The 13,368-nt window shown below is 42.6% G+C and overlaps 1 protein-coding gene across 3 annotated transcripts in view; it reads right to left on the bottom strand.

Annotated features, from left to right (window-relative positions):
* xpo7 (exportin 7) overlaps positions 1-13,076 on the bottom strand; it is a 79,039-nt gene extending 65,963 nt beyond the window's left edge. Inside the window, exon 1 of one of the 3 annotated variants that reach the window (XM_041209006.1) lies at positions 12,907-13,076. Coding sequence is in view for 2 of the 3 variants with exons in the window: in XM_041209004.1 (XP_041064938.1) it covers positions 12,656-12,673 (18 nt within the window). In the remaining variant the exon portion in view is untranslated. Of the gene's footprint in view, positions 1-3,424; positions 3,475-12,655; positions 12,730-12,906 lie in introns of those variants that run through there. The other 2 variants (XM_041209004.1, XM_041209005.1) reach the window with 2 other exon arrangements.
* Positions 13,077-13,368: the final 292 nt, after the last annotated feature.

Below are 13,368 nucleotides of genomic sequence, written 5' to 3'. Positions count from 1 at the left end.
CACCCCTGAAATTTCTCAACGGATCTGGCTAGGCGTAAAGTCAACAATAGGAACCTGTCTGTATATTAGCTGCAGTGCTTGAATCATGTAGCTTACTCAATGTATTGATACCAAAGAGGCTACTGGTCTCCCAACTACCTATCCATGCTTTTCCCCCGGTGACAGACCCGTAATCACCCTGGTGTTATACAGACTCCCTCCAGAGACAAAGCTAGTTTAAGTTCAACTTCAAAAGAGAATTTGAGAAATACTTGATGGGGAAAAAATCAACAGGGCCAATGGGGAAACAATCAGGGGAGTTGCAGTATTAATATATAATGTTAATTGCTTCGCTTTACAAAAAAGTTGGCACTGACACAATAGCCTGAATACCCAGTGCTGAATCATTCCATAAACTTGGCATTATACAAGGATTTGACATTGTTTTACCTTTTAGTAAAACCGAGATGATCGTGTTTAAAGAATTCCATAAAGTAGTTTATATATGTGAACAAATGCCTTAACATCTCGCATTTAAATAGCGCCTTTTGCAGAGTAAAACATCCAAAGCACTTTACAGGAGCGGTAAACAAAATTGGGATCTGAGCAACCAAGGAGGAATTAGGCTGGGTGACCAGAAACCTTGGTCAAAGATTTAGGTTTTGAGGAGAGAGAGATGGAAAGGTTCAGGGAGGACCTACCAGAGCTTAGGACCTAGGCAACTAATGTGTGGCCACAATGCTGGAGTAATTAAAATCAGGTATAGACAAGGGAATAGGAAATGTGTGGAAATAAAGAAATTGAGAAGGACGAGGCAATGGTGGAAGTTGAACATAGGGATGAACATTTAAAAGCGGAGGTATTCCTGGACTTGGAACCATTGAATTGCACACAACAGTTTTAATAGTTACAGCTCCTTTGTTTTTCAATGGGTCCAAGAAGCTGGAGTAGGGATGGTGTAACACAGGTTAAAGGTTGCTAATACCTCAAGGTAAATAGCATCACGTGGCTAGCATAACACTAACGAAAGAGATGCAGTGGGAGATTACTGGGAAATATACTGCATTGCAGTAAATAATGTGACAGTATAATGAAAGCAGCATCAAGGTGTGCAGTGGCTCAAAAAGGCACTCAACATCACGTTCTCAAGAGCCATGAGGGATGGGCAACAAATGCTGGCCTTGTCAGCAACACTCACATCCCATGAAAGAATAAAAATAAGTTAATACATGGCATCACTCCATGAATACTCCAGGAGGGAGTCAGCTTTAAATCAAGTTCTGAGGTGCGTTTGGCAGTTCGTGAAACCTTTTGCTTTCTATATTCACCCCCACTCTCCTCAGTTGATTGTTTAAGGCCATCATTTCTGTTGCCCTTGGTCATAAACTATAAAATACATGAACCATCTTCAAGTCTAAAAAAGCACAAAACTTCTGTCAATTGTTACACATTCCCTTCAGTAAATGAAACTAATCAAGGGACATCTGAACACTCCCTTTTGAAAATGTTGCTGAGAATTCTCAACATCATCATCCTTCATCTTCTTGTTAAAAACAGACAGTGGCCCAGTTTCAGCTGAAGCCAGAGAATGAATGCAGAAGAAACACTCTATAAACGCACAAGTACTGATCTTGTTGTACAGACAAAAGGCAACTTGGTTGGTGAGCAAGATGTACCTGTAGCCTGATGAAATCTGTTGTTATTTTACAGGACACAGTAGCAGATTGTGGGATCGTACAGGTTCAACATGGAGTAATTTCTAACTATGTTGTTATTGCACAAATAAACATCCGGATACAGTTTTATCTAAAATCAACAGAATGGGAGGCCATGCATTTCTGTAAAACTTCAATCGTGCCTTGGGCTGTCCCAAAGCACAGTGAGATCAATAAACTGCTTTTCAAACGCAGTCATTACTGCTGGTAAACTTGGCAAGCTCCATCCATCAGCAAATAACCAGAGAATCTGTAGGTGATGGTGTTGGTTGATGAACAATATAAGAGGACCCTGATCTTCACAGGGTACTGCACAAACATTGTGCAAATAGCCGAGCAGGCCTTGGTTTAATGTCTGAGCCAAAAGATGGTTTCACTGACAACGCAACACTCTACATTGAACTAGCCGATACCATAAGCATGTCCTAGAGTGGGGCCTGAGCCCCATAAATACCTAACTCGGAAGAGAGTGTCTCATCCAATGAACCAAGACGACGCATTTTATGTTGGGCAAGTAGTGCAGGCAGCCGATGTTGCTCATCAAAATAAACTGAATGTTCTCACGACAATCTTGTGAGATCTAAACCACTATTGGCAGAAAAGACTGAATAAGCTCAGCTACAGTATTCATTAGATGGAGGTCCATGCTCATTCTGATCAGTGAGGTACACCTTAACATTTCATCCATTTACAGCACTGAAAGCAGTGAGGCCAATAAGCACTCACTTCACTCTTCAGTAAGAGATCAAATTCAGGCAACAACAAGATGATGATGATATAAAGCACTGCGCCGTCTCAGTGGTGTAGCACCTCAATAGGACACAACAGCTTTGGAAGATTTCTGCATGTTTCAGCACCTGCAATTGGTTCCATATTCCTACTGAGCTGCATTACATGCTGGCATTTCCACAGGTCCCCTGTGAATACTAACACACTTCAGGGAATTCCCTGTAAATACCGATACACCTCCATTAATCTTAGTGCCAAGGATAAGCAGCAAGTGCCCAACTTTCCAGCTATAACTGGAGACTTTCTTGATCTGCAGCAACACCAACAACATCCTAGTGAGTCAACATACACAGCAAAATCCAGGTACCAAATACTGAGGATGCAGAAAATCCTGAAATAAAAACAGACCTTGCTGGAAATACTGAGCAGATCAGGCAGCATTTTTGGAAAATATAACCAGTTAACATTTCTGGTTGATGATTCTGCTGCTACCAGTCAGACCTCCTCTATACTCATCTTTTGTTTTTTTACTTGTCCCAGTCCCATTTCCTCTTGTCTCGCACCAACATCCCATTTGTCATTTCACCCCATCATACATTTCACCCTATCACAGACCTCTCTTTTTGTTCTTACCCTAACACCACTTCCCTGCCTGTACATGTTTCACACCTCGTCTCCAGCTCATGTTTCTCAAGTTCTGATGAAAGATCATTGACCTGAAACGTTAATTCTGATTCTCTCTCCACAGATGTTGCCTGACCTGCTGAGTATTCCAGCATTTTATGTTTATGTCTATAAAATCTTGGTATTTAGGATTATATATAATAATTTTAGAAAGGAGGTTTGTGACGTCTACTCCATTTGGAAATGATCCTTCAAACAAGCTATTTGCGAACCACTGGCATAAATGACGACAACACTTTCATCGCCCCTAACCTCTACACCATTCTCCCGAACTTCATACTGAAAAATCCCTTCAGTGTAAAATTGCATTATCTTACCTTCATTGCCTGTTGGTTTCAAATCAAAGCCAACGACGATCAGGTGTAGCTCATCAGATTTCAAAGATTTGCATTTAAATGGCACCGTTCACAACCTCAGCAAGTCCCAAAGTGCTTTGAAATGTCATAATGCAGGTCTCAGAAAGATTGCTAAAACAGTAACGCACTATGTAGGGAGTGTTAAGCACAGTGAGGACTGATGTAGACAAAGGTAGGCAGCCATCTCATCAGCAGCAATGAGATGAATGACTCGTTGTTTGGTGGTATCAGCTGGGGGGGGGGGGGGGGATATCACTGTTTTGCATCCAATAATGAATTGGCAATGCGGAAAGCCCACTTGAACCACCATGACAAGTACACATCTCTTCTGAGGATTCTGGCAATATTCCGTTCATTGGGTACAAGATCAAAGCATCACCCTCGACTATGTGTCACAAACAAGCAGAGTTATATACATGACAATCGCAATACTGCTAAAAACTGATGTCGTGGAATAATAGTAGCCTTGGCTCAGTGGCTAGCGCACTCGCCTTTGAACCACAAGGTTCTGGGTTCACTTAAGTCCACTCCAGGACTTGAGTACAAAAAAAAAGGCTGACACTCCAGTACAGTGCTTAAGGAATGCTGCACTGTCAGAAGAGCCATCTTTTGGATGTTTCATTAAACTGAGGTTCCATCTACCTCCTTGATGAGTGTAAAAGATCGCTTGGTGCTATTTTGAAGAGTAGGTGAGTTTTCTCTAGTGTGCTGGCCAATATTTATCCCTCAATCAGCATCACACACATTAAAAAAAAAGATTGCCTGGTCATTTTTACATTGCTGTCTGTCGCTTTGTGCAAATTAGCTGCTGCGCTTCCCATATTACAAGAGTGATGACACTTCAATCGTACTTCATCGGTTGCAAAGCACTTCGAGGTATCCAGCCCTCATGAAAAGCACTCCATAAATGCAAGTCTTTCTTTATGACCACGAAGGAGCTTACTTCTGGAAATAATTAGAGTAAAAAGAATCCTGATTCCTTCCCAGTGATCCCGCACACGGCAGATGAGCAAACTGCTCACTTGGTTCAGTTGTTTGCAATCTCATCTTTGTGGGTTCAGTCCTACTTTAAAGACATAATCTAAACTGACATTTCAGTGCAGTACTGAGTTGTTAGAGTTGACCTCTTTTGCAGGAGATGTTAAATTGAGGTTGCATCTGCCTGCTCAGGTGAACATAAAAGGTCCTGTAGCATGACTTGAAGAGGAGTTAAGGGGGTTTCCAGAGGCTTCAGCCGATAATCATCCTATAATATGCACCACAAACGACAAATTAAACAATTATTCATTTCATTGTCATGTGTGGGACCAAGTATTTTTATGTTCTCTTTTCACAGTTCACAACACTTAGAGAGGTATGGTTGTGTTTAAGTGGGAGATGACATCCTGTTTGCTCCAAACATGGATTGAAACCAAGAAAGAAACTCTCTCCATCAGATGTGGATATGTGGAATGGACAGTGTGAAAAGCTAGCTAATATAGGTTTAATTGGTACCTTTAAAAAGCACTAAATCAATACCTTTTGACATCAGTCACTACCCCACTCGTCCCCCTCACCAAGAGATAGAGGAAGGAGCAAAGGGACTCAAAGTAACGGGGTGGGAAATGGAATAGATGTGTGCAAAAAAGCTCAGTCTTAAAGGGCGAGAGCCAAGTTTCAGGGTGAGGCATGGACGGCTGAAGGCAAAACAAAATCTTCAACGGTGAATCGAAAGAAGCAGGGCTACACCACTTCAGAGGAACAGAGAGTTCGGTAGGGGAGTTTTTTGGGCTTGACGAGGTTAGAGTGAAGGAGGGAGTATGGCTATGGAGGGATTTCAAGAGGGACAAGAATTGTTTTTATTTTTAAAGCAATTATGAAAAAGGAATCACCGTCGATTCTGATATCCATATCATGATGTGAACAGCATCACGAGAGCCATCGACAGCATTCCTCAGATATAAAAGCAAACAGCGATACAGCTGACACCACAGACTCAGCACAGCACGAATAATCAAACCTGCTGCCAGCCCATCACTAATCCAACACACTGGGTCGACACAATTTACTTTTGAATACAAATTTGAATACAACTGATTGGAACATTTGGTGGAGGGCTTCAAAATGGTTAGATTTCGGTTTCTCTCTTTTAAGCTACTGGCATTTCTCACAATAAGTCGGATGGGGTGCTGATTTATGACTGCAGGAGAATTATAACTTGTCCCTTTAACAACAACTGCTTGCATTTTTATTGCGACCAATGCTCGTAATATGGGTCAAGGAGCTTCACAGAAGCATTGATCAGACAGAATTTGTCATTGGGCCTCATGAGAAGATATTAGGGCAGGTCAAAAAGCTTGATCAAAGAGGCAAGTTTGAGGAACATTTGAAAAGAGAGAGTAGATAGCTAGAGAGGTTTGGGGAGTTGAAAGTACAGCCACCAATGGTGGAGCAATTTAAAACAGGGCTGGAAAAACAGATAGCTTGGAGAGTTGCAGGACTGGAGGAGATAAGGGAGGGGTGAAGACAAGCCTAATTCACCAAGTCTAATTATTGCAAGTACACATAGCCTGACACAAAACATTTTATAATTTCTCACAAGGATCTGCATGTGATAAGATCCCTGGAAATTCTCGGCTCCTTGTCAGAAAATGATTGCATTCTCTCGTTTTTTTTTAAACATACAGTTGACTGAAGTCTGACAGCTGCTTAAACATCTAAGCATAACAATTCAAATCATATTCTCAAAAGGCAAGAAGCTGCACCTTCAAGAACAAAAGCAAAATAATGCAGATGCTGGAAATCTGAAAATAAAGCAGAAAATGCTGGAAATATTCAACAGGTCAGGCAGCATTTGTGGAGAAAGAACAGAGCAAATGTTTCAGGTCAATGACCTTTCATCAGAACTGGGAAAGTTAGAAATGTCTTATGTTTTGAGGAGCTGAAAGGGTGGGATACTGTTCTTGATCTTCCCGCCTGCGCTCACTCCTTCACTTGTCTCACCTCTTCCATTTCTAACTTTCCCAGTTCTGATGAAAGATCACAGACATGAAACATTAACTCTTTCTCTCCCCAATGATGCAGCTCGACCAGCTGAGTATTTTCTAATTTTCCATTTTTGTCATCTTTAAGAAGCTGCCTTATAAAGATGCAACTTAATTTGAAGAAACTCTGTATAACAACAGCTAAATAAACCCAGAAACCAATTTAACCACAGAAGGCTTTAGTGAGACCATATCTGGAGTAATGTGAACAGCTTCAGACTCCTTACTGAAGAAAGGATATACTTGCCATAAGAGGGGGTGCAACAAGGGTGCAAGAAGCTGGGACCAGAGGGATGTCCTATGAGGAGAGGTTTAGTAGACTGGGTCTACATACCCTCAGGTTTAGGAGAGGTGATATCCTTGGCACCTGGAAAATTCCTAAAGGGCTTCTTTCTCCTAGCTGATGAGTCAAGAACTCAAAGTCATAGTCTCAAAATAAAGGATCGGCAGGGCAGAAATGTCTTCACTCAGAGGGTTGTGAGTCTTTGGAATTGTCTATTTCAGATAGCTGTGGGGTGCTCTGCCATTTAGTACCTTCAAGAAAAGAAAATGCGATTTTTGAACAACGTAAGAATCAAAGGCAATGGTGGATAGAGTACAGCTGAAGTAGATCAGCCATTATCTAACTGAATGGGACAGCAAGCTTGGGAATCTGATCTATTTTGGCTCCTGTCTGTTATGAGGCCATCCAGTCCTGCACTGAATTTAGGCCCTTCTTGTAGGCTGATTTTACACAGTCCTCTGTCTCTGCTTTTTCCCCAAGACCTAGCTGATTGCTCACAACTCTTCATATAGCATCAAGAACAAGCTTAATCCAAAATTAAGAGGGCAGGGGATAATTGGACGAGGACACACACACACATTTTTCAGTTTCCACTTTAAAGGCAAACATTCCTTATTTTTTGTAATTTCATAATTGATTCCTAAGTCCACATTTGGAGAATATCTCTGTAAACACTGCCATACTGCAGTTACACTACCAAAGCTGTGACACCTCCACCGGTAACAAGTTTACATCCACATTATCGTCATAACATGGAAACAGGAATTTACTGGATTATAACAAATTGGATTTTGTCCAGTGACATTACCAATACGCCACAAATACAGTGGCTTTAATGTATAATGTGGGAAATATATAATGTATAATGTGGGAAAATGTGCCATTTTGGCACGAAGAATAAAAGAGAAGTATATTATCTAAATGGTGAGAGCTCTGAGGTGCAGAGGGATCTGTGTATCCTACTGCATGAATCACAAAAGGCTAGTATGCAGGTACAGCAAGTAATTAGGAAAGCTAACAGAATGTTATCATTTATTGTGAGGGGAATTGAACACAAAAGTAGGGAGGTTATGCTTCAGTTGTACAGGGCATTGGTGAGACCACATCTGGAGTAATGTGTACAGTATTGGTCACCTTATTTAAGGAAGGATGTAAATGTGTTGAAAGCTGTTCAGAGAAGGTTTAGCAGACTAATACCTTGAATGGGTGGGTTGTCTTAAGAGGAATGGTTGGATAGACGAGGCTTGTATCCACTGGAGTTTAGAAGAGTAAGAGGCGACTTGACTGAAACATATGAGATCGTGAGGGGTCTTGACAGGGTGGATGTGGAGAGGATGTTTCCTCTTGTGGGAGAATCTATAACTAGGGGTCACTGTTTAAAAATAAGGAGTCACCCATTTAAGTGAGGGATGTGGAAAATTTTTTTCTCTCAGAGGGTTGTGAAAAGGTAGTAGAAGCAGAGTCTTTGAATATTTTTAAGGAAGGGTGGATAGATTCTTGGCAAGTAAGTGGATGATAGGTTATCGGGGGTAGGCAGGATGCAGATTTGAGGTTACTATCAGATCAGCCATGATCTTATTAAATGGTGGGGCAGGCTCAAGGGGCTGAGTGACCTGCTCCTGCTCCTTGTTGAATGTATGCTCACATGCTTTTCCCCTCACGCTAAGAATCCTCCTCCAGCCTTCCATCCTGTTCACATCTCCGCTCCCCTGTCCAAAGTGCATTGCTCTGCTCCGGACCAGCAAACTTCAGCTGTCTAACCCTCTGACGAGGCAGTTCCTTCCCTAAAGCTCTCACTTTCTTTAAAGCTTTCTTTAAATCTACTTCCTTGATGGTGCCTTTGGCTATTTTTCTCTAATTTTCTGGTGACTCAGGCCCAAGCCTCAATCTGTGAGGTGCTTTGAGACAACTTAATGACTTAAAAATAACATAAATGACAATTCCTGTGTGCTTTTTAAGGATTCTTCAGGACAATGCAATTTCAAAAGGGTATATTGGTCTTGGAAGGAGGGAAGCACAGATTCACCAGAATGTTACCAGTACTCCAAGGGTTAAATTATGATAGCTTACCTAAACGAGACTTGTATTCCATGGAATACAGAAGGTTAAGGGACGATCTGATAGATGTTTGATGGATTCTGAAAGAAGTCAAACTGTGTACATAGAACCTTTCCATTGGTCAGGGAAGTCAAGGACATAAGCTTAAAATGAGAGACTGGTCATTCAGGAGAGAAGCTGGGAAATACTTCATGCATTCCTTCCTGCCATCTGATCCTTTCCATGACTCCAACACTACCGTCTTCCTATCACAACATGCAGCTGATTCGCCCACCATCTGGTGCCCAGGTATCAACCAGCCATCCTAGCTAATTATCGTTCTTTTTGTAAAGAAATATCTCCAAGTATCAGTCCCTAAGTTGCATTTGACAACTAACGCAATCTTAACATACCTGAAAATCTTGATCGAGATTCACCTGTTCCATCTCATCAAGGATTTTGTGTACTTCTGCAAAGTCTCTTTTAATACTTGTCTCTTTGAGACTTGTTCAGACATTCCTCACAATTCGTCCCCATAACATCGAAAAATGTTGGTTTTGGGTGTCAGCCTTGGCTAAGTGATTGCTCTCTCTCCCACCTTAGGGTCAGAATGCTAATGTTTCAGTAGCAGTGAGGACTGCCGCTTTGGATGCGATAAGAATCTGAGGCCTCATCTCGCCTTTCAGGTGGACATGCCAGATCCCATGGTGCTGTTAGGAGGATGACAGTCAAGTTGTCCCAGAAAACTCATCTCTCAGCAAGCAACAGTAAAACAGATTTTCTGGCCATTTCCTCAGCGCTGTTTCTGGGAACATGCCCAATGCAAGTGAGCTGTCACATTTCTCTTCATTGCAATGGCAACACCTCAGTAATAATTCACTGACTGTGGAAGTCTTCTGAGATGATAGGGATGATAGAACTCAAAAGTTCTTCCAACTACTGATACTCTTCTCTCTGAAGTTCCATTTCAAATTCAACATTTTCTCTTTGTGTTGAGATTGTTACTTAGTTATTTATCACATTGCTGTTGTGGGATCACATTGTGCACAAATTCATTTCCCTATATTAACACAACTCAACAGTATGCGCATGGCTGTAAAGCACTCTGGGACATACCCAGGTCATTTAAATGCAATTTCTTCCTCACCAGTAGAGCAGCCCAGGGCTTGGACATGTACAGTATTCCATGGGAACAAGTGCTCTTGGAGGCTCGACCACAATAGCTTCAGGGAGTTCTAGTGGATTTCTACACGACTGAATTGATAACATAACACAGCATCCTGCAAACTTCCATTCCTGTCTCACACCATCTGGACGTAGCGATTCAACCGAAGCGATTCCACAACTCTTGGCAAATCAAAAACACGCACCTATTTTACATCAAATAAATGTTGCAGGTTGAGCTGCTCACTTTCACAACTAAACGATTGAGTATTGGCAAGCTGGTTCCAGGCTGAGGAGGTGAAGTAATCTCTCAGTCTGTTAGAGAAACTGCCTCACAAAGGAAGCATTGCAATGTTAAATATGCTTAAGCTCAATGTGCATCACGGGCAGCTTTGCCACCACAAGGTTCTTCATAGAATGTGGTATTCTCTGCCACAAACTAATTACTCTCCATAAAGAATTCCATTCTAACATTCCATTAATTCTTGAGTGGCTTATTTATATGCCTTCATCAATGGAAAATCCCAAATTAGAGGGGAAATGGTTGACAGAATTTTGGGTGGGGGAAGACAAAAATACATCTGGTAGCAAGAACACTGAGCTCAGTGATAAGAAGAACAAGAGTAGCAATGTCTAGAGATCATTGTCACCGTGTCATGATATGGACATATCTTGCCTGTTCTTTCATTGTTGCTGGATAAATATTGTGCAGCTTCCGACCTAAAGCAGTGCGAGCACACCATCACCACAAGGATTCCAACAGCTCACCACCTTCGCATGATGGGCAATAAATGTCAGCCTTGTCAGAAACACACCTCACAGTCTCAAGAAAAATATATTTCTCAAAATGTACACACGTTAAAGTACAGTACAACTCATCTCAACTGTAGTGCAACTTCATCTCAATGCAAAGCAAAACTTGCATGCCATCACAGTGACTAAAACATAGATTTAAGGAATAAGTCTAACGACATTTCACTACACAATTTTTTCCAACTGACTTCCATGCAAGCAAACCATTCAAACTGTATGGCAGATTAGATATAAATGGTTAGGATTTTCATAACTTACTCAATTGTTGCAGGTATAAGTAAATAAAATACTGCAAAGCACGAAAAATTGAACTCATGTTAACTAATCATACAAAACAACTAGAAAGTGTAAAGTTTACATTGGAGATTAGGAAATATTTTCAAAACTAAAAGGGGAGATCAGGATTGTTTGCATCTGCTGTGTTCATTACAGATAAATAAATCTGTTTACCAAGGATTACAAAATCAAAATAAAGACTGTAAATGGTGGAGACAGCCAGCGCATCCACAGAACAAGGCTGGAAACAGATAAAAGTTAATGTTTCAGTCCTTTTGCTACAAAATGCTAGCGTCAGATCTTATGAAACTTCACCAGATATGGCAGACAATCAGCTCATCAGAGAAGAGCGAGGAGAAATGCAAAGGCACAGGAAAACAGAATGATCTGTCAAGTGATGAAGAAGCTGATTCTTTTTACTGAAGGGCAAACATGAGAACAAGTGATTTTGGAATAGACCATGTGCCCTGCAAATGAGACACAACAGCTTGAAATGATTATTTGTTTACTTCTGTACAAACATTTACATCATACACCAAGGGAGTGAGAAAAGCAGGTCAATAGACAAAGGTGCAAGTGCAAGAGGATAGTAACCAGGGAGTAAAGGAGAAGAGGCAGAAAAAAAGAAATGATTGGGAAGGCAGAGCTGGAAATGCCTGGAGTGGAGTGGGGAGTTGGATGCATAGAACAAAGTGAAGGAAGTTCTGCATACCATACAAATAATCATAAAAGTTATATGGATGAAATATATTATCTGTTTATGGCTATGACTTCTTTCTCCCAGAGAGAGAAAAGCCAATTCAGGACCATCAAATAAAAAATAAGCTGCCTGCTTTCAAAAGAGAAAGCACAAGTCACCAAATGAAAGCAATAACAACGTAAAAACCACCACTATTGTCTCTGCACTTTGCAATAGAACCATCCAAATCTGCACTGTTGATGCAGCAACAGTGTCATCAAGTTAGTTTGCACTGATCCTGAAAAGAACTGTCCTGTTGCATGTCAAAATCCATTTTGCTTTCAGTCTTGAAGACTGAACCTGGCTGCTTTCATTCAGGTGGTGGGTGGGAGGGGGGTTGTGCAAGAGAGAATGCGAAACAAAAAATAAAGAGAGCCCCAGGCCTGACACTGCAGCAACTGAGAAAGCTCTAAGGTTTTATTATTAAAATAGCACTGATGCAAACTCCAATATAAGAGCTCTTTCTGGCTTCAAGTATTCTTCTGGACAGGTCACTGCAGTTAAGGAATGGAGGCTGTTATGAAGGGGGCTTAGAGCAGCTCTGGGCCCAGTGTTGCTGCAGCAGGATCAGCCTCTTGTTTATTTACATCAGCTTGCCAAAGGCTTCAGGAGCCATCTCCAGCCCAGCACTCCCCGGTTACCCCTGGCAACCCCCTCCCCCACCCCCCCCGGGCCCGCTCCACATAAGAAACCGCCCGCTTCAGCCGCCGATACACCGCTCCGTCCTCACGCTGCAGTCTGTAAACGTGCCCTCGCCGGACCCGAATCCTCCCGCCCACCACCGCCCTCCTTCTCCTCCTCCTCCGCCATCCTTCCCGCCACCCCGCACACACGCCTGGCGGCTCCATCACTGTTACCTGCACATGATCCGCCATTTTCCTCCATTCATGCTCGGCCTCGGCAACGCGCCTGCGCACTGCCTGCTCTCTTTCCCCCGCCCCCTCTCTACCCTCCCGGGTCCGCACCCCTCCACGCGCCTGCGCGCCCGCCGGCATCCTCTCTCCACCCCCCCCCCCCCCCCCCCCCGCCGCGACTCCACCTCCTCCTCCGCGCCTCACTCGGTCTGACGCCGGCTCCCGTCCTGCGCGCCTGCGCACTTCCCACTCACGGCATGCTATTTTTCCATAGTTCTGGTGAACAGTCATACGGACTCGAAACGTTTAACTGTCTTCCTCTCCGCAGACGCTGTCAGACCTGCTGAGTTTTTCCAGCTATTTTTGTTTTTATATCGTCTCCCACCCGCTCGACTCAGGGCTGCCGTCTGCGCACCTGCGCACTACCCGCCCCCTTGTCACGTGGCTGAAGGGGCCCCGAGGCGCCGACGCCGTCATCACGTGCTCCAGTCCCGGGCTCCTAGAGCAGCGCAAATTCCAGGGCAGCCAAAGAGGCATTCAATGCAGATTGTCGGAAACATGCATTTAACGTGTGCAGAAAGAATTGCGATTTAGCATGCAGAAGTGCACATTATGTGTAGGAAGCAAGGATGTAACATGGAAAAGTGCATTTAATATGTAAGAAGAAGAGATTTAACATAAAAAATGCGCCTTTAATATGTAGAAAGAATTGGGAT

The sequence above is a fragment of the Carcharodon carcharias genome, chromosome 17, assembly GCF_017639515.1.
Source record: "Carcharodon carcharias isolate sCarCar2 chromosome 17, sCarCar2.pri, whole genome shotgun sequence".
NCBI classification, from domain to species: domain Eukaryota; kingdom Metazoa; phylum Chordata; class Chondrichthyes; order Lamniformes; family Lamnidae; genus Carcharodon; species Carcharodon carcharias.
Note: the sequence above shows the minus strand (reverse complement) of the source record. Positions and strands in the feature narration are given on the sequence as shown.